A 19,399-nucleotide genomic window follows, 5' to 3' on the forward strand; every position below is an offset into this window, starting at 1 on the left:
GACATATATTTGTGTGGTTATGGCAGCATAACAATTTCTAGAATGATTACATAGGATGACAAATTACCATGAGAAGGGATTTGACTGAGAGTGTAAATCTGCTTTCATTTTTGCTAGTCTGTCCATAATCATACAGAAATAAACCCCTGGCAAAAAGGGAGACAAAAACTATGACATCAGCTGAATTTAGTGTCACTCACTGCTCTGAGCTAAAAATCAGAGTGGGCTCTAACTTTGGGTTTCTTGCTTCCAGGCTACTTTCCTCCCACTTTATTCCTTTTCTTCCTTGTAAAACCTTTCTCACAGCACTGTCAGAATTTGAATAAAAATATCTTTGATCTCATTTCTGATTTACCCTTTTGTTTTTTGCTGTTTATCTCATCACATGCACTTTTTAGTCAAAATCTTCTAACCTTGTACAAAGTGCTTATCAGATACGTAATACCTTAACTTAATCATGTTTCCACTAGAGTTATCCACCAGGAGCATCAACTAGTAATATCCTTATAAGAACTAGCTTCCCTTAGAGCAGTGATTTTTAACGAGTGCGCCAAGAAAATTTTTGAAGATCAATAATTAAATTATTTCCAAACAAAGTTCAAAGCACCGTAAGTATATTCTTTTTTTTCACTGTTAGTTTTTTTCTTTTTGGATCAACATAATTTAAGTGTGCCGTGCAAGTTTAACTACAGGTTCAAGGGTGATTGCGATAAAAAAGGTTGAAAAATGTTGCTTTAGACAGATCAGAAAGGCATCAGTGAATGAGATAACCAGACCCTCCCAGCAATAGTTAATGGCCAGGATGGAAGGCCTTTAGGATGGCGACAACCTATACTGTGCACACAACCAAAGATTGAGCCAGGTGGGGTATCTGGCCGTACATAGCAGAGCTGTGGAAAATTAAACTGTGACCTCCATAAACCTCTACCTTCCACATCACCGTTTTCTAATTCTTAGAATGCTCTGTGTTTGCAGAATTACTTTCCAATTGTCAGGTTGTCCTTCTGCCTGTCTCTGCCATCTTCAGTCGGCCTCCCTTCACTTCTTTCTCACCTAATTTCTATCCTCTGTTCTTCACGGTCGTTCCTCTCATTTACCTTCTTTTCGCTCCTCCTGTGAACTTCTTGTCTTTCTCTTGCCTCCCCCCATTTCCATTTTTACTTCTTTCTCTTCACCTATTTTTTAAAATTTCTTTTCCCCGTTCTTAATTCTTTTTTCTCTCCCACTGATCTGTTATGGCTTTAATCATTGCTGAGGTGCTTAAAATCCCCCGGAGACTGACATTTTCTCACTGAAAGGGAGGGATTTGTGATTGTGGAAAACGAGCTACAAAGACCCTACACATTCAATTTACACCACCGTTCTTTCCTTTCTTTCCCGGGGCTTTTGCTTGGGATTAGAGACGGGCTGCTTGCTGGAACTCACAATGGCAAAGCACTTCAGGCCTGACTTCTCGACCCTGCAAGTCACATGACAAGGCACAGCTGAAGTACTGTTCCCAGTGATTGCTAGAATTTAAGCTTGCCCTTCACCAGAAAACACTTACTCAAATCTGCCCGGAAAACAGAGCAAAGTGCTATTTTATCATGAACTCTGATGAACAAGACTCATTCTCCTCAGCCTGTTCATTCTTGTCCTTTGCCCCCAACCCTTCCTTTTTTTACAGCCTGAAAAGAAGCGTGAAAATGGGTTTTTGGGAGAAGGGTGGGGGAACTTTGGGTCGCCCTGGCCAAAGGCTGCTGAGACTCTTTAAACAACATCCTTAGTCAAGCAGGTATGTTTGGCCAACTTAACCAAAAATGCTTTACAAAAGGAAGAACAGTAAAATAAACCAATTCTACAGGACCGTATGATTTTATCATCTGGAATTTAGAAAATATTGGATGGCCGTGAAAAACCAAATACATTTGACTCAGAGATTTCACTTTAGCATGGACTACCCACATTTTCACTTTATGAAATGATTCATTTTTGTAAGTTTGGCTGTAAAGTTCACTTTACCTTTCTGCATTTCTTGAAGAGTAGGAGTGCACACTTCAATGATTAAGCACTTAAAGCAATTCTCTGCCGGCAGCAGGATCTGTGAGGTCATCCTTATTAAAGGATACTTATGGTCAAAGCCGTACCACATTCTGAAGAGCCGAGCGCTGTCTGTTTTTTTTGTGCCTTTATCCGAGTTATTTGCTCCCTGGAGAAAGATAATAGAAAAAGGCATTGGATAAATAGTCAAACACATTTTAATATAAAAATACATGTCAAACCAAATTAAATCCCCTTTAAAAAAACCTTCCAAAGCACAAACATTTTCATCTAAATAGTGCAGCAGTTGCCAAGCAAATTAGCTCATAGATCTTGCACTGTGGCTGAGCGTCTTCTGGCATAATTCAACATTTACTTTTCTTAATAATCCCAATTTTATTAAACAGCTAAGAAAAGCCACTTTTTGATATCAATAAAAATGATATTTCTGTAAGATTGCCGTTGGGGGAATTTTGCAGTTTATTTCTGACAAATTTGGGTGATATTTGTTTATGGATTACTGAAAGGTCAAGGCCGAAGAGATAATATTCTAATAATTGTTACAATAATTTTTACTCATTTTCTTTTTGACAGATTTCAACCAAGAGCTATGGTTGACTTTTTGATATCTTTCTGCTTAGATTATGAAGAGTTTTGAAATAGATGTTTCTGGAAAGACTTTAATAACTGAATGAGCTTGTCTCATTTCTTTTTTTTTCCCAGAAGGATCACAAAGGGAGAGAAAAAAGAAAGAGAAGGTGGAGAATTTTTTTTTTGAGACAGAGTCTCACTCAGTTGCCCTGGCTAGAGTATCATGGCATCATAACTCGCAGCAACCTCAAACTCTTGGGCTCAAGTGATCCTCTTGAGTTAGCTTCCTGAGTAGCTGGGACTACAAGTGCCCACCACAATGACCAGCTGGTTTTCTATTTTTAGTATAGATGGCGTCTTGCTTTGCTCTGGTTGTTCTGAGCTCAGGTAATCTACCTGCCTCTGCCTCCCAGAGTGCTGGGATCATGGGTGTGAGCCACTGTGCCCGGCCAAGGTGAAAAATCTTTGTGAATTTTAGAGATGGATAATAAAATTTACAGAGTGGTAAGAAGGATATTCATTGGCAGGCTTTTTTTTCTTCTGTGTATTCCTTTTTGCATATTAAGAAAAGAGGATTCCAATCCTTTGTAATTATCTACATTATTAAAAACGTTTATATCTTAATGTGGACTTTATTATTTCTTCTGGACCCCACAGTTTCAATCCCCAAATTATATCATGAGTTTGAAGTCCAGTAATAATACAGATATTCTTCTGAGGATATGATAATGGATGGAAGATGATGGAAATCCACTGGCTGCTCCCAACCCAACCCTTAAATGAGCCCAAGTTGATTTGCTTTCATTTTATTTATATTTGCACCTGCTGCAGACAGTTCTTTTATTGGTAAATGATAAATTGCTGGCCACAAAAGGCTGTAGTCTGCCCTTTGAAACATAAATGTACTAGAAGATGCTCCAGTTCTGTTCTTCACAAATGAAATGGGAATACAAGATAGTAAAATGTGGTTCCTTTTCAGTAAGCCATTTATCTTTAGTTTAAGATGGTAGAAGCAGAGACAATGAAATTCAAATGCAAAGTTCTCATTGCCCTTCTCACCAGTTGTCTGAAGATCTCTGATTTTCAAACCTTGTACAGTTTTCCCAAGTGTTTCTAGTGTGCAACTGTTCAGATGATGTGGATGGAAACTTTGTGTCAACCACTCAGGGAAGGACAGGTTTAACATTACTAAGTAGGTTTCTTAAATGTAGGCCTTCCCGGAGTCTTTAATTTAAAAATGAGCCATGGGCAGTGCCTGTGGCTCAAAGGAGTAGGGCGCTGGCCCCATATGCTGGAGGTGGTGGGTTCAAACCCAGCCCTGGCCAAAAAGCGCAATAATAATAATAATGATAATAATAATAATATAAAAATGAGCATTGCAAATCTTCGAGGGGCAAGTGTCTGTCAATGTTACTTGGCCATGGAATCTATTCCCATTCCCAATCTCTACCATGGGACACTGATTATCTTTTCATAGACATTAGAGTTCCATAGGTCTCTATTTTCTTATAGGCCGGAACACCAGGCCTTGTTATCTAGAGTCAGAATTTACTTGTATTTCCTCAAGAAAGGAAACCAAGGTGTCTGGTTCAATTCCCACCCTTCCCCGCACCATTCTCTAACCATTTCTACCCCGGCTAAAGGTGTTAGATTTGCAACACCACGGTACATAGCCTATTCTTTATTATTTTGTGACATTTGCAAGTTGTTTCTGAGGCCTGGTCCCCCAACAGTACTGGCAGAGCAAAACTGCTCGTGTTGAACCGAACTAGTTAGAAAAAGCTCTGAGCTAATGGTGGGGACTTTCTTCTCCTTTCCCCCCTCTTTTCCTTTCATCAAAAACAATAAAGACTTACAGCTTTTTATCTATCAATGGACATAGGTCATTTTTGACGGCTGATAGCGGACTAGATAGCCATTGAAGAAAATTGATAGAAAGTTAAATTCATAGACATATATGTATATGTATATCTCTCTCTATATATTTTTTGAGACAGAGTCTCACTCTGTTACCCTGGGCAGAGTGTGTCATGGCATCATAGCTCACAGCAACCTCAAACTCTTGGTCTCAAACAATCCTCTTGCCTCAGCCTCCTGAGTAGCTGGTCTACTGGTACCTGCCACCGTGTCCAGGTAGCTTTTCTATTTTTTTTTTTAGTACAGACAGGGTCTTGCTCTTGCTCAGGCTGGTCTTGAACTCCTGAGTTCAAGCAATCTACCTGCCTCAGCCTCCCAGAGCACTAGGATTACAGGTGTGAGCCACCGCGCCTGGCTTTCCTTGTTTTTTAAGTAAACATGGGCAGTATAGTAGTGAGCTCTGCTGGCAGTCAGGGGCCCACGATTCTACTGCACACTTTGCAGCAGCCCACCTGAATGATGTTTGCGGTAATGACTGTCCCCAGCTATCGAATGCTCATTAACTCCTAGATAGCAGGCTAGTCACATTATCCAGTCATTAATTTTTCCAGTCATTATTTTTCAATTCTTGCAATAATCCATCAAAGTAGGTTGGATTCTACCTATTTTGCACATGAGGGCATACAGAGAGGCCCAGAAGAGGAAAGAAATGAGTTCAAAGTCACACAACTAGCAGGTAACAGAGTTGGAATTTGAGTCTAGAACTGGTGGACTTCAAACAGGGTTTTTTTTTCCTGCAAGTATCTCACTAAGCCTTTAATGAAAGCCCAGACATTCTATAATAGGTTACCTGATCTCATGGGGCTTCAGTATCCTTGTTTGTAAAATGAATCGAGGAAATTAAACTGGCTCTTCTTCTAAGGTCTTAATCATATGAAAGATACTATGTTTTTATTAATGACAACAACAATAACAGCTAAATTTCTTCAACACTTACCGTGTATCAGATTCTACTCTAAGTTCTTTTTATACATTAACTCTTTAGATTCTTGTAACTGAAGTAGGTTTCACAGATGAGGAAACTGAGGCAAGGAGAGGATTCCAAGCACACTGTGGACCCTCAGTAGCCAAGGTTCTTCCCATCTCGGTGGGGCACCAGGGTGTAAGTTTGGAGTAAACTGAGGCAAGAGTATGTGAACAGAGAAGTGAGGTCAGGATAATGGGATGCTCGTGGAGGCTGAGATAGAGCAGCCACATATACCCTGAAACAAAATGGAAACGTGTGGCTCCCCTCAGCTGGGTGAAAAGCTTTGAAACTGTCCTTCCAGAAACTTAACTTGAGTCTTACGAGTATCTTTAGACTCCTAGACACTGGCTTCAAGGGTTTCCCAAGTCTTAGAAATCATCCCTGCCTTTCTTTTTTCTTTCTCTCTCTTTTAAATCTTATTTTATTTCCCAAGGGGAATATACTGGAACTCACGATATGAGCACTCTTCCAAAAATCTATACTTTATTTTTGGCAAAACTTCTAGGGGTATTTTTTGTCAGCTGATGGAAGCAAGTCACCTTAGGTAGCATTTTGGAAAAAGCTATTAGCATGTAATCTCTGTTTAAATTTTTTTCTTTTAATTGAGTGACTGGCGATGTTATTTATTATGCTACTTTGTAGAGAAATAAACAGGATTTCAGTAAGAAGAAAATATTTGTGGCATATATTTTCACAGGTGGGGAAATACCACTGATGACCGGGCATTGACTTCTCTGCTGATCCTAGATAAAATTTTCAGAATGTGTCTTAAACATCGTTGGCCCAGTTCTGGATCCATTCGCTTATTTCTCTGAAGTTATTGATGACTTAATAACTTGGTTATGAAAGGCCATCAATAAATGAGTAGAAATAAATGAGTTAGTCTAGTGTGCACTCTGCTTGTGCACTGGGGGTTGAAGATAAATGTGCTCAGGGAAGGCCGGCCTTTGCAGTCACCCTGCAACAGGGAAGGTATCTGATGAGGCAGCACAAAGAGCCAGCCCCTGGGAGGGTCCAGATGGGCAGAGGACAGCAGGTGGCATCGATCCATCTAGATTATTCTGTAGTACAGATCAGCTCACACCTCAAGGACAATGGGTAAGGACAGTCATCAGAAGTAGAGTCTGGAACTTGGTGGTGTTTTTTATCATCACTAGCAATATAATTTCTCTTTCTAGTTTCTATTCCAGAGGGTAAGTGGTGTGCATGTTGGAACAAGCACAGGAGCCAGAAACTGAAGACCAAGATTTTGAGTTTGTCCTTTCTCTGTGTAGTAATAACAATACATTCACCAACTCTGATTCTCATGTTTCACAGCTGCAAATGGGATCTGGCAATTCGAGTGTGTTGAATCTCAACTTTTGTTTGCTTAGGTACTTCCTGTAAGAAGCAGAGTGCTTGATATATGAGGGTTTTCTGGCTGTTTGAATGATTTCTGTTTGGGGGACAATTTTAAAATAACTGGTGTATTTGATATTTTTATTTTTTTCTCCTTAAACAAGAGAATAGACCAGAAGTTGGGGAAGTGACTGAGAACAGTGGGAAGTGGGTACTTTTCTTTCAAATGATTCCCTAATACTTAACCCTCCCAGAGAGGGAGCAACAGGAGAATTATAATAGTACTTATCTGTTTGGGGCTTATTTGAACCCCTGAGAGAAAACAAAAATGAAAAAGCTCCGGTGAGAAATCCACAAAAAATAGACACTGAAGCAAGAAGGGATTTTCTTGTTGTTGTATTGACTTTAATGAAAAAGAACTAGGCAAATGTAAATACAGCCTCCTCTGTCATTATTAAAATACGAGGACTTTGCTAAGTGAACTGGATGAACTTTGCTTTGGGATAATCATATGGGGTTGCTCATCTTTGCAGGGGGATTCAATGGATTAAGGGAGAGAGAGGATTTTCCTTTTTAATTTCTCAAGATTTCAGATTCAATATTAATGTCAGTGGAAGCTGCACTGAGTGATAACCAAGACAAATAATCATCATAACAAACCTATAGATGTCTTTATGGGTTCTCTGTGTCAAACTCTTTTCTAGGGAGTAAAATGTGAATGGAATTTGTTAGCAGTACTTTTGCTCTGCCATATCCAATTTGGAGTATATTATTCATGTAATAATTCCAAATTTCTTACCTTGGTTTTCTAATTACCAAGGAGAGGACCAGACTCTGTGTCTCTAAAGACAAAGATTTCTGGATTACGAAGAAGGATGCTAATAGGATGTTTTCCAAACTATACATTTTAAAAGATAAATCATTAATTCTTGGCCTCTTTATAGAAGCTACTTTATATGAATATTCTCACCTTCCCAATGCCCAGATATACTCCTAAATGTTCCCAAGAAGGTATGGTCAGAAAATACATGCCTAGGGAAGAAAAAGCTGAAAGAAACAGCTAGTAAATGATGGGTAAAACGGTTAAGATGACAGAGAGACATCATAGATATACCACCATAAGAGAGCTAAGCTCATGGTTTAGCTACAAAGAAAGGACCTGGTCCAGATAACTTGTCTATATGCTAGATCCAAGTTAACTTAGGGGAAAATAAATTGTTTGGTTCAGGAAAATGTAATATGATATTGCAATAGTTTTAAAATGTATGTCTATAAATCCTTTGACATGTCTTCCTTTAAAAGGTGGAACCCACATAGAAGCAGAGGGTAGAATTGTGGCCACTGGAGGCTGGGAAGGGTAGTGGACGGAAGAGATTGTTTAATGGTTATAAAATTACAGCTGGATAGGAATAAGTTCTAGTGTCCTACAACACTGCAGGGGGACTATAGTTAACAATAATTCATTGTATATTTTTAAATAGCTAGGAGGGAGGACTTTAAATGTTCCCAATACAAAAAAAAATAAAGGTTTGAGGTAACGGATATGCTAACTATATTTGATCGTTCTGTACATGTATCAAATTATCACTCTGTACCCCATAAATATGTATATTTACTATGTATCATTTAAAAACTAAAAAAAAAAAAATCTCTTGGAAGGTTAAAAAAAAAAGATAGAGCCTGACTTCCTTCCCTATTGGGTGTGGGTGATACTTAGTGACTCATTTCAAATGAATAGAAGTGATGGTGTGTTATATCCAAGAGTAGGTCATAAAAATGCATTGTAGCTTCCTGGTGTGGTCTCTCTTGGACTACTTGCTCTGAGGAAAGTCAGCTGCCATGTTGTAAGTATACTCAAGCAGCTCTGTGGAGAGATCCATGTGGTGAGGACCTGAGTCTGCCTGAGTCTAAACAGTTAGAAAGGCACTGAAGCCTCCTGCCAGCATGGAAGTTAATTCCCTAGGCCAGGCATGTTTTCAGATGATGGTAACTTTTCTTAACATCTTGACTGTAACCTTAGGAGAGACCTGGAGTCAGAACATTCAGATAAGTTGCTTTCAAATTCCTGATTCATAGAAACTTTGAGATAATAAATGCTTGTTACCTTAAGCCACTAGATTTTGGCATAATTTTTTATATAGCAATAGAAAATTACTACAACTATATGGTGGAATCATAAATCCTAGATGTGAAAAGGCATTGAAATGGGAATTGAGAAAAGGTAATAAATTGATGAGGCCTATATTTACAAAGCCTTTTACAGTTTACAAAGTGTTTCCACAAAAGTAAAGTTAGTGGTATAAAAGACATATATTCCCTCTTAAAAGTATATAAAAAATTAGCCAGGCATTGTGGTGGGCACCTGTAGTCCCACCTACTCAGGAGGCTGAGGCAGGAGACTCACCTAAGCCCAGGAGTTGGAGGTTGCTGTGAGCTGTGATGCTATAGCACACTACGGAGGGTGATAAAATGAGACTCTGGCTCTCCAAAAAAAAAAAAAAAAAAGCATATAAAAAATTATCCTAGGTCTAATATGCCCATGTTACAGATTGAAGATTGAGTTCAAAGATTAAAAATCACATACCAGTTTATAGACAGGAAGAAGCTCTCATCATCTCATGGTACCTGTCTCACAGTATTCTTAATTAATGCCTGATTTATATATCATAATTTAATTAGTATGGTAACTCTTTTATATGCACATACCCTAATGGAAAATGCAGGTTGGAACAAAAAAGATCCTGGCTCATGCTATCTTTTAGCAACAGCCATCATGCATGGTACACACTCTCACATTTAGACTTTTTATTCCATTGTATAATATTTTAGATATGTCGGCTTGGCAGCTGTTGCTAAGTGGTTAGGATGCTGGCCAGATATACCAGGGCTGGTAGGTTCGAACCCAGTCCAGGCCTGCTAAACAACAACAACAACAAAAAACAATAACCAGGTGTTGTGGCAGGCACCTGTAGTCCCAGCTACTTGGGAGGCTGAGGCAAAAGAATTGCTTAAGCCCAAGAGTTTGAGGTTGCCGTGAGCTGTGATGCCATTGCACTCTACTGAGGGTGACAAACTGAGACTCTGTCTCAAAAAAATAAAAAAAATTTAGATATGTCTAAAACCAAAACAATACAAAATAAAATAATACATCCCCCCTATAGAACCACTTTAAAATCACTTTCAAAATATGTAATGGCTGGCTGTGATACAGTAACAACACATAATAAGATTCAGACCTTGGATAATAGGCAGCAAGGTACCATGATCCTTAAAACAAGGGAACAAATGAGTGAGCCCTCTGTTCTTGACTTTAAGACCTGAAGCAAGGAGGAAGAGTCCAGGCAGAGAACAGTAGTCTCACTGAGTTAAAGATGGAAATTTCAGTGCTAGAGTACTGAAATTTTTAATGCAGTGTACCAAAGAGGAAGTTTGAGTGTTATTGAAGTGCTGAAATATTTAAGGCAGTGTACCAAAGAGGAAGGACTAGACATAGAAGACACTTGGAACTTTATGTACGTGTTTCCCTCAGACCCTTGGATGAGGACTGATTTGTGCATGCACTGAGTGAGGTTCAAAAAGCCTTGAGGTTCAAAGAGCAGCTGTTGTGAAGTTGAGAAATAAATGGAGAGATGAAGATGACACAGTACTAGAAAACAGTGTAGTATGGCCCTGCCAAAGTCCAAAGTCAAATATTTGTTTGAGACCTTAGAAATGGCATAGCTTATGAGTAAGGATATTCTGGAATAACAACCATACCCTAAAGGTACAGACAAAATGAAAATGAAAATGTATTAAGCCAAGAATAAAACCAGGACTTACAAGATATTAACTACCGGACTGAATAAAATCCAACTCCCTTTAGAGCAGTGGTTCTCAACCTTCTTAATGCCGTGACCCTTTAATATAGTTCCTCCTGTTGTGGTGACCCACAAGACAACCTTCTGGCATTAGGAAGGTTGAGAACCACTGCTTTAGACTCCAGTTTAGACTCCAGTCAATGTTATACTAATAATTATCAGCATACAGACTGCCAGACATGGAAGGAAACAGGAAAGCTTGAGCTACGGCCAAAAGAAAAAGTAACCTATAGAAACAGACCTTGAAATGACTTGGATATTGGGATTAATAAGCAAAGGTTTCAAAATAGCCATAAAAAAATCATAGAGAATTTAAAGAAAAAGATGAAGGCAATGAGTACAAAGTTCTCAGAAGAATGTAAACTATAAAAATAACAAAATGAAAATTCTGTAACCAAAAAGTGTAATATTTGAAAAAAAAACTCACTATGTTGTCTTAAGGGAAGATTAAATACCACTGAATGAAGTGTAAGTGAATGTGACAAGAGATAAAAATTATCCGATTTGTACAATACAGAGAAGTAAGATAGAATGAAATACTTCCTAAGTGACGAGAGAAAAAAATATAAGGTATCCTAACACACATAAGGCTGGAGGGCTAGAAAGAGAGCAGTGGAAACATGGATAACAAAATGTTTGAAGAAACAATAGTTAAACATTTCCCAAATTTGACGAAAAATGTTAACTTAGAGATCTAAGAAACTTAGTGAATACAAATTGGATAAATTCTAAGAAAAATAAAATAGGTAAGAGTCAAACTTCTAAAAACCAGAAACAAAGACAAAAATCTTAAAAGGAACTAGGGAAAGACAGGGCATGTTATGTTTAAGGAAATTAAAAAAGATTCTACTAACTTTTCATCTGAAAAAATGGAGGCTAGAAAACAATGAAAAACAATTTTCAAAGTGTTGAAAGATGACAACTATCAGACCAGAATTCCACATCCAGCGAAAAGCTTTGAAATACATGAAAGAATATCAGACAGAACTAGAGAGAGGAAAGTCCCTAATTACAGTTGGAGTTGTGATAAAATCAGTAGGCCAAAAAAAAAAAAATCAACTTCCATAATTAACATTTATCTGACACTAGATCAACCATATTCTGTAGTTGTTGGGCATAGTATTGAAACAGTTGCAAGAATACTCATTTTTTCAAGTAAACATAGAATGTTCACCATGATAGACCAACTGGGACCATAAAACAAGTCTCAATACATTTCAAAAGTCTGAAATTTTACAGATTACTATCAGGTTCAAACTATCTTGGCCAAAATGGTCCATATGGCACATTAATTGCATTAAAGGTCCCATTTCTTCATTCTTGTACCCACAGTCTTTTCCAAGTAACTTTGCAGGTCTTTTGACCAACAAGGAGTTTCCTACTTATGCACCTGTTCTCTAAGATAGCCTGTAACTTTCACCAATCAATAGAATGCAGCAGCAGGGCCAGTGCGTGGGTTCTGATGCTAGGCTTCAAGAAACCTGGTATGTTTTGGGTTATATTTTTGTCCTCTGTCATTGCCAGGAAAAAGACATCCTCGGGGTAGCCCACTGGTCCCAGATGAGATGAGAGTCATGTGAAGCAGAATCATCTAAGTTTTCCCCATTACGGTTGTCCTAGATTAGCCAACAGCCATCCCACCTCAGACACATGAGCAAGCCCAGCTAGGAACAGCAGTTATCTAGTCAACCAGTAGCTGGCCATAGAGATACGAACAAGTCCACTCTAGGGCAGCGGAACCCTGCAGACTTGTGAGATAAAGAAGGTTTTATCGTTTCTTGCCTTTGAGACTTTTTTTTTTTAAATGTAGCATTAATGTGTCAATAGATAACTGATAAAATCTGGCTCCTGTCTGTATCTCTGACTGAGAGAGTGAACCATTATATACCATAATGTTTCCCATGGCTCACTCTAACTCTACCTACAGTCTTGCTAGTTTTCAAACAGCCTGGTCTGCTCCAGGGCCCTGGTTTCATCTGGAAAGTTCTTCCTTTAGACCATGCATGAACAAGAGCTTTGGGTTGGTTGGCAGCTCAACCCTAGCTGGGAGGAAGCAAGGCAGAGAAAAATGCAGTTAGTTCCCTCCTGCTGGGAGGCAGCAGAGCCCTCTGCACTGTGAGTGAAGGGTGACAAGTATCACAGTAGGAAAAAGAGCAGCTGGACAGTAGACCGACACCCACAGTTACTGGGTATGGGTGAAGAGAAGGATTCCACCTTGATGTAATCAGAGCAGGGGGTAAGGAATATACTGTAGCCTCCTAAAATGAGAATATGCTGGATATTCTCAATAAAAATGGGAAGTTTTGTATTCAATACTGATGGGCAGGCTACCTCGCCGGGAAGAAAGAAAACCATGTTTATAGATTAGACAATTACTCATGGAGGGTGTGGTATAAGAGAATGGTGAGGATAACACAGCTTTGGCGTTTAGTCCTGGCTCAACCCATCACTGGTTTGTTGTTTAGGGAACATTACTTTAATACTTTGAACTTGAACTTCATTATTTGCAAAATGGGGGTTGTAATTGTTATCCTGAATAGTTGAGGTTAAAATTAAATGTGATATATGTATGTTTGCGTATATATCACCTAATACATGAAAGATACATTAAATTGTAGCTGCCATCTTCTGCCATGGCCTCTTCCTCATTATTACCCTGCTTTCTAGAATACATAGCTGTAGGGTCTGCTGGTAAGATAAATACATGGAACTTAGTCCTGTGTACTAAAAATTTAGTGGGGAGGGGATGCAATTTTGGATGCATGCATATAAGTCTTAAGTAACTATAACAAAACTGTACTTAATATTGCTCAAGGGAAAACCCAAGATATTTGCTTTGAAATATTTATTTTATTTTTCTCAAAATACCATTACTTACAATGGCATTATAACAATGTAACTCTAAAAAAATTCCTCATCTGGGTCAGATCAATTTGGGGGCCTAGTATGTTATTTGTGAAATATTTGTGGGGGTGTAGTATGGAATTTACATTCTATGAGGCCAGCTCTAATGGCATAGGCGCAATGAATGAAACCAATATGAAAAAAATGTGGATAATTGTTAAATTTGGGGGTGGGCATGTGGGATTCATTATTGAGTTCTCTATTAGTGTATTAGAAATATTTGAAACTTTTCACAGAGGAAAATTAAATTTTATGTGATGGCCCAGATGACCCTGGCATCTGTTAATGAGTGTCTTTTCCTCATGAACTTACTTATACATATCTCTAGCCCTTATAACGCTGGGTGACCCTGAGTAAGAAGTATCAGTTGTATAGAAGAACAAATATTTGTATTCTTCACCAGTGGCCTCTTCCAGGTTTCAAAGGTATTCCAGGTTATGGTTTTCTGGGAGCTGGCAAACAAGTCTTTGTTCACCTTTTGTATTTTTACGGATTCTTTGTTGTGTCCCTTCTTAGCCCTAGTCTTTCTGATGGAGAAGGCCTAATCCGTTTAATCCCCGTTCTCTGGCAGCAGGTCTCCTGCTCAGTTATTGAAGTTGCCCTTCCCTAGACCTTTCTCAGCTCTGCTCTGACTTTCTGGAGCTGCAGTGACCAGAACTGATCCACTCAGGTTAGACACACGTAAAAAGGACAACTAGAGACAGAATTTCAATGAAAGGACTCCTGGAAACAAAAGGAAATTGGAATTTAACAGAAACAGAAATCATAGAGAAACAAGCATCGTGTTAAAAAATGAAATTACATTAGAAAAGATGAAAATTGGTCTCATCATAACAGTTGGTAGGGTGGGGTTGGGAAAAATATTTTTTCAAAAGGTCTCATTCTATTACTTCCAAGCTCCGAACCACCAAGAGTGCCCATCATATTAGAATAAAATCAAACTTACCACTGTGGCCAACGGTCTGGCCCCTGTTCATTTCTCCCACCTCAGCCCCATCTACTCTCACCTGGCTTACCTGTCTCCATCCACCCCGGCCTTCCTGCCCCTCCTGGGGCTTTCTCTAACCCTTTGGGACTCTGGGGCCTTCATCCTTGCTGTAGCCTCTGCCTGGATTACACCTTCTGCCCCCAGATCTCACATGTCTTGATTTTGCTTATCATGCAGGTTCTGGTCAAATGCCACTTCCTCAGAGGGGCCTGCCCTGACCAGCCCATAGCTCCCCTTGCCTGCTTTATTGTGATCCTGCTCTGAATTTACAGTATGTGCTTTGCCTTTTTCTTACCATGTACTCCTTTAGAGTAAAAGCTCTAGGAGGGAGAAGACTTTGCATTGGTAACTTCTGAATCTTCCTCACATCTAGATTAGTGCCTTACAAGGGTGGATGCCAGTAATTAGTTGTACGGATGAATGAAAGCATGAATACACTTGTACCAGTTAAGAGGGGATGTTCTGGGACCAAATGTTCTGGGTTCAAATTCTACCTCTGCTTTCAACAGGCTCTTGGAAAATTATTTAACTTCTCCGTATACAATTTCCTTATTTGTCAGATGGGGACAATAATAATATCCACTCAGGGTTATCTTAAAAATTAAGTGAACAATGGCTCATGCCTGTAATCCTAGCACTCTGGGAGGCCAGGGCAGGTGGACTACCCTGAGCTCACAGGTTTGAGACCAGTGTAAGAGTGAGACCCTGTGTCAAAAAATAGCCGGGCATTGTGGCGTGCGCCTGTAATCCCAGCTACTTGGGAGGCTAAGGCAAAAGGATCACTTGAGCCCAAGAGCTTGAGGTTGGGTGACAAAGTGAGACTCTTTTTTTAAAAAAAAAAAAAATTAAGTGAGTTAACACACAAAATGCTTAGGACAACATTAAGAACAATAGTTAGTGCCTAACAACACAGGATGCCTGTGATAAAATGACAAAAGGGAAAAAGAGAAGCAATACTGTCAGACTTTCTTGAGTAGCAGGAATTCTCTATTAAGATATTGAAGGGGAGTGTGGTGCTCCAGTGGTTCTAACCTACTCTGTAAAGTCTGCTTCCAAGGGCAAGGGATCAATCACAAGGAGCACTCTCTATTGTGCGTGAGGGTATCTGAAGGTTTTTTCTCAAGTTTAAAAGACATAATATTCACAACTATAATATCTTCCTCTTCTCAAAGTGGCACATTTTCATGGAGTATGTATTTGGAGTTTTATAGCTACAAATGGAACATGCTTTCTAAAACTTCTGTGCCTGGCTCAAGCTAAGAGGGTAACACCCTTCACATTCTGAAGGTATTGCAAGGCAAAAAGGAAAATCTTGATATTACTAGTCAGTCATGGCCACAGGGTCATGTTCCTAGAGATTGTTTTATTCTCCATAACCGAGAAAGAAGGAATTCTCTTAGAAGCATTAAAATTACATATGCTTATTCTTGATTTCGAGAGTATATGATCAGTAATGACAGTAACTACCTGTGAAATTTTTAGCTTTTGGTAAGAACAGGGTGTTTTGTTTGTTTATCTGTTAAGCCTGACCAGTGCAAAGGTTGTCCTATTTGTTCATGCAAAGCCAGTTTAATAAATGCAAATCAAGTGAAAACATACAATTCTCCTAAGAATTAGGGTTGTGCTCTGCAGTTCAGCAAAGCAACAGATGACAAAAAGTATAATGTTAGGCAAAAGGAGAGCAGAGACGTTCTGGACAGATGGCTTGAAAAATACCAAAAATCTCTGGGTGGTTTGAGGGCAGCTACATGGACACTGTTACCTCCCATCAGAGCCCCCTGTGTCCTGTGCTTGACACTAGGATAAGAATTATTCCAGTAATGTGGGAAGATGTGGAGCAAACTTCTTTCTGAAATGTGACTACTTTGACAATCGAACATTATTGTGAATAAGGACAATTATAGGATACTTAAAATTATTTTTAGTTCAGTAGGAACCTTGTAAATTACGACGCTAGTTACTTAGCATTTAGGCAGCTCTTTATGTGCCCTCTGTAGGAGGCCTGAAGGGAGGAATGTCTTTTAAGACATAGTGACCTGTGAAGTTTTGTACCACTTGAGAATAGGGTATGATTTTTTCTTCTAAGGATATGAATTTAGTATGTTCCTGATTATTATTTCCTTTGTTCTGCCTTTGGGTACCAGAAAGGCTATTTATGGCTTCACGATAGCAATGTTATGAGCCCTTATGACCTGATTTTATTCATGATTCTTTTTATTCCTCTGGTTTAACTATCTGCTCTTATTAATATTTTTTACTGAATTGTACAATTCTTTCTTTAAAAAATATTTTACTACTCTAACAGGTGGTGGTTTATGTTACCTCAAACCTTTTATAAATGTGATGAGTTTAGACCAATTAAGTTAGGAAGTTTTCATAAACACAATTTCCCTGGAGAGGTAGACGTTATTATCACTTATATTTTTTTTTGTTTGTTCTTTTTATCACAGATATTTTATAGAAACTGAAACTCAAAGATGTAAAACACTTGTCCAAGATCCAAAAATCACATATCTTCAGTTTCATGTTATACTATCCTATTTCTCTAAAACTAAACCAAATCAACCACCCCCAAACCCCAAAACCTTTTATTACTCTGTCTTTGGGTAAGAGTTGTTACTGAACTAACTATGGTAAACTTTGTTTTAAAGTGTCACCGTGAGTGAGGTAAAATAAAATACATTGAAATTGTAAAACGAAGGAGTTAGGCTAATAGAAAAGTTTACCAAAAACTTTATGTAATTGTGGAATATTAGGCAGTTAGAGGAAGATAAAGAATTTTCTTTGATGAATTTTATTATTTTGTCTTTTCTTCTTTTAAAGAAAAAGGTATACAAGGAGGATAAAATTTAGATGAAAGTTTTACTCGAAAGTAGAGGAATGGATTATTTGACCTGTGCAAGATGAAAATGCTTTTTAAAAACCAGCCACCACCAGACGTTACAGACTACTCCTTACAGCCCACCAGGGTAAGAGGACGGGTTTTGATTTCCTTTCTAAGGTCAGCAGGCTGGCCCTAATCCTAGTGCCTTGGGCACGCCTGCTGTGTCCAGTCCTGCGGTTAGGTGTGTTTCCTGGGCAATTGAGTCTATGAAAATGGCACAGGCCGGCCTTGAAACATATGTGACCAAAAAAAATTAAAAGCACCTGAGAACCAGGATCATAACCAACTTAATTCCCGCCTTTTCTGCAGGGCACAGGCTCCTTCCTCCTTTATATCTAAATAAACCCGGAAAGCAGCACAGTGCCCGAGCACACTGATGGCATGACAGGAAAAAAATCCCCATCAAATAAAAGAGATATAGATCCTCTTCAAATATGAAGATGTAAATAACTGACTTCATTAAGCACCATCCCATGATAGTATCCTATCGTATCTACCTTCCTCTAATTTTAGCAAAAGGGATAACATTTCCTCCCATTTCTGTTTGTTAAGTACTGGGTTTAAGATGGCTGATGTAAAACTGCCAATGACATTCCATTTTGCTGTCGGGTTCCAATCCAGAGTTCGGAGAATCCATTTGCCCTATTCGAGGGACTAGCACCTTGTTCTGAAAATTTCCCTGAAGGATATTCAGGGCTCTGTAGGTAAGTTTTCTCTGTCAAGCCAGGAAGGCATCACCTAGAGCACTGCTATCCTTGCAGAGTCTCAGCATCTCTGCGCATCTAGACCTGACTAATGAGAAGCCACAGAAGGAACACGTCCATGTTGTGTCCCCAACATGCAGGGGATGTGCTGGGAGTAAACTGAGCCGAGATCACCTAGCCAGCAAGTTGCTGGGTTGGGATTTGAACTGGGGACGCCTCATTCCAAGAGCCATCTTGGTTTTCCTTCTGCATTGCAAAGTTCCGCAGAGAGGCAGAGAGTAGGAGTATTAGTTTTAAGTAGTCATATGCTAAAAGTCATCCACACTCTGAATTCTGTGTGTTTTATTGTCATCTCGTTTGTTTTATCAGCAGAGGCAGTTCCCTTTTGAATGAGCCACTTGGTACATGCTGAATAAGTCTGGAACATCCCATGAACAAACAGCACATCTCCTGTCTCTAATATTCTGTGCACCAGCTTCTTTGACTTACCTGGTGTGAAGATGGCTCCTCCTTCAGATTTTCATCCAGGTCCACACCAACTCTGTTAAAGAAAACAGAAACCAGTTAAATGCCGTGCACCTGAAGGGATAAGATAATCTTGTGGGTCAGATCACCTGACCCAAACACAGTGTGTATCTGAGGAACGATTTGGCAGAAAACCATCCTATCTCTCCCTGAGTCAAAAGCAACTCAAATAGAGTTAGACCAAAACGAGAGCTTGTACAGCTGGACAAACTGAGCATTAACAGCAGTTCCTCAACACGGTCTCTTCCAATGAGAGCAAGGTTTCTGAGGCCTTGCTGGGGTCCTGGGATAGGAGTCATCAGGGAAAAGACCTCTACTCCTGAAACAGGGATCCTAAAGGGAAGGTAACCTGGTCCCCCCACAGGACCCACTGACCAACCGCCCTGGGAATGCCTGGAGCAGGGTTCAAAAGGCAAGAAAACAGAACCTTTAAATGCTCTCTTCCCTGCTGCCTGTAGGGAAGATCCAGGTTGTGGGGTCTGAGCCTTCTACTATTGTGAAGGGGTTGCTTTAAGGAAAATAATATAAAAACACAAGGACAAAATTGAGGGGTGGAAGAGACTCTTCAGGAGAAAAAACTTACAACATTTTTAAAGCTGGAACACAGATATCTCAAAATCTAAAGAAAAGAAAAACCCACAATGTTTTAATTATTTACTGTCTGAGACACCTCTAAAATAACTCTGTCCTGTGGAATTTTTGCCC

At 39.2% G+C, this 19,399-nt stretch overlaps 1 protein-coding gene across 1 annotated transcript in view; it reads right to left on the reverse strand.

Moving 5' to 3' along the window:
- Nucleotides 1–19,399, reverse strand: part of SLC9A9 (solute carrier family 9 member A9) — a 574,234-nt gene that overhangs the window by 103,097 nt on the left and 451,738 nt on the right. Inside the window, exons 15-16 of the mRNA XM_023512997.1 lie at nt 18,659–18,710; nt 2,109–2,188 (exon numbers count right to left, since the gene is read on the reverse strand). Of these exons, the coding sequence (XP_023368765.1) occupies nt 2,109–2,188; nt 18,659–18,710 (132 nt within the window). The remainder of the gene's footprint in view (nt 1–2,108; nt 2,189–18,658; nt 18,711–19,399) is intronic.

This window comes from Otolemur garnettii, unplaced genomic scaffold, assembly GCF_000181295.1.
Source record: "Otolemur garnettii isolate 467f Iridium unplaced genomic scaffold, OtoGar3 scaffold00032, whole genome shotgun sequence".
Lineage (NCBI taxonomy): Eukaryota > Metazoa > Chordata > Mammalia > Primates > Galagidae > Otolemur > Otolemur garnettii.